The 2,477-nt window shown below is 47.4% G+C and overlaps 1 protein-coding gene across 1 annotated transcript; it reads right to left on the reverse strand.

Annotated features, from left to right (window-relative positions):
- Nucleotides 1–1,373: 1,373 nt before the first annotated feature.
- Nucleotides 1,374–2,228, reverse strand: LOC124682944 (AT-hook motif nuclear-localized protein 23-like). Its single transcript, XM_047217540.1, has one exon. It carries the CDS (start codon nucleotides 2,226–2,228, stop codon nucleotides 1,374–1,376), a length of 855 nt encoding a protein of 284 aa, XP_047073496.1.
- Between the last annotated feature and the right edge of the window lie 249 nt (nucleotides 2,229–2,477).

Raw genomic sequence — 2,477 nt, forward strand, 5'->3', positions numbered from 1 at the left:
AATGAATGTATATGTATACTGTTATGCACTGTGTGCATTTTATATGTACTCATGCATGACCCCTGTCCTGCTGATCTACACATGTATTTGCTTCCATATATTCTAATGTCCATATAGAACACACCAATCAACAAAGAAACTACGAAGGAAGTACTAACTTGCAGTCGTCATAGGTCAGCACTTAGCACATACAATTCCTAATTAAATTAGAGTAGTTATCATATTTTGTTGTTTTCTACTACATAGTACTCCCTACGTCTGTAATATAAGATGTTATTACATCCTTTTTTCATAGGTAGTAGGTTTACAAAATAAGAACCGTGCGTGATATTCAACATTACACCGATGACTCGATCTGCATTTTGTGCTCTCGGCTTTCCTGCTCCAGTAAATGGTTATCATTTTTCCTGAGCGTACATGTTTAGATAGATAGGATCCGGAACGAATGGATCAAGTAAATTTCTTGCTTGTTCCACACTCATTTAGCTAATCTAGTTGTAACCCTACCTTTCTTTTGAGCCAAATACTGGTTAAAGTTTTAGAAAAAAACAATTTTCTTCCCTGGTTAGCTCTTTTCCCTAATCGAAGGAATGCTTGAATTAACTACGAAGAGGTGCTTTGTTGCATACTTCATCAAATTATTAATTCCATCTTGCATTTTTTTCTCTCCAAACATCATCATATAGGCAGGTTAATTTCAGGGTGAGGAGTATCAGGAAAAGGTAGTTATATATATGCTGCACTTTGCTAATTTGCTCAATCGATATCAGACTAGTAATATGAAAGATTAAATAGCAAGTGCAAGAAAATAAATGTTATAAGCAAGTACTCCACCGAAGAAGCACCCGAGACCATTATTCATTAGGAACATCCAGATGCAAGCTAGCAGCAAATTCATACCCGAGGTAAATCATCAATCAAATTAGGAAGCGGAAAGCTCAATCATCAAATGTATACAAAGAGGAAAATTGCATCCAATTGATAAAGCTTGCTTGTATATAGTCACTGAAATCAGACAATTTTAAATTTATCAAAGAATTAGAATTTTGAGCTTGCCTTTTGCACTACAAAAATGCAACAGTTAAACTCAGTACTGTATCTAGAATTCCAAGAATGAACACAACAACACTAACTTAATTTGATGAATTTATGAGTGCATGTCCTGAGAACATATTCCAATTAAACGAACACGCGGACCAACAATTAACACCGATTAAGTCTCATACAGGTTAACAAAAAAAAAAAACATCAAGAAAGAACCATCACAAAGAACAAGAGAACCAATTGACAGTGAAAATAAATAGAGCCTACTTGTTTTGCACATGTCCATGTCCTCCCACGCACCTGCTGTCTTCACGGCCGGCCAAGATCGGTCACGAGAAGGGCGGCCTCCCGACACCACCGACGGCGCCAGGCCAGCCATTGTGGCCGTCCATCGGCATTGGCGGCATACCCATCGGCAGCTGGTTAAAGAACGGAAGCCCACCAGCCGCGGCGCCGCCCGACGGATCAGCTCCGAACGGCATGCCCCCGCCAGCCTGGTCAGGCACCGGCGGAGGGACAACCTCATCGCCTTCCTCTAGAGGAAGTCTCTCATAGGCCACGTTGCTGAACGATGCGGCCACGACGACCACCGGCCCGGCAGCGACGAGTGCGCCGGCCACGCTGCCGCCAACCACCTGTCCCTGGCCACCAGCAAGGAAGGCCGAGAGGCTGGTGGCCCCCGGCGGCGCTGGAGGCGGGAGAAAGGAGCCGGCGAGGGAGAGTATCTCGAACCTGCCATGGAGCGTAGCTACCGGCGGCGACGTCGGCCCGGTCTGTGCAGACTGTGGCTGCCGGAGAGTCACGTTCGTGACAGTCCCCGCTGCGGAGAGCACACAGATGCCCCGCTGCCGGCGGCGTGCGTAGGCGGTAAGCGCCTCGAAGACGTCGCACCCGGCGGCGACCTCGAGGATGTGCGCCCTCAGCGCGTTAGCGCTCTCCCTGGTGATGATCACAGGCGGCTTGGGCTTGTTCTTGGATCCCGGAGGTCGGCCGCGCGGGCGTCGACCGACAACCTCCCCACCGCCTATCCCTGCGCCTCCAGCAGTGCTCCCTCCCCCACCGCTGCCCGGAGAGAGTGCGTCCTGGCCGTCATCCGAGCCGCCGCCGGCGTCATCGTGGCTGAGGTGAAGGTTGTGGTGGTGGTGATGAAGGTAGGAGCTGGCTCCCAAATCAAGTCCTGCCATTCTCTGGGGTAGGAGAAGAGCTAATTATAAGTTTAGTAAGCAGTATAGTAGCATTAAAAAGAGTAAAAATAATAGCTAGATAACAGTACCGATAATATTAAGAAATTGGAGATGCAAGAGAAGAAGTGGTGCTCGTGATGATGATAATAGGCCGGAGGAAGAGGAGAGGAGGAGAAGACCAGAAGAGGGTATGTGTGTGTTTGTTTAGGGTTTGTGGTGCTGGTTTTCTTGGAGGAGAGTAAAGAATGG

The sequence above is a fragment of the Lolium rigidum genome, chromosome 1 (assembly GCF_022539505.1).
Source record: "Lolium rigidum isolate FL_2022 chromosome 1, APGP_CSIRO_Lrig_0.1, whole genome shotgun sequence".
Classification (NCBI taxonomy): domain Eukaryota; kingdom Viridiplantae; phylum Streptophyta; class Magnoliopsida; order Poales; family Poaceae; genus Lolium; species Lolium rigidum.

Excerpts from the sequence above, each read along its gene's own strand:
- LOC124682944 (XM_047217540.1), bottom strand. The coding sequence starts at position 2,228 with ATGGCAGGACTTGATTTGGGAGCCAGCTCCTACCTTCATCACCACCAC.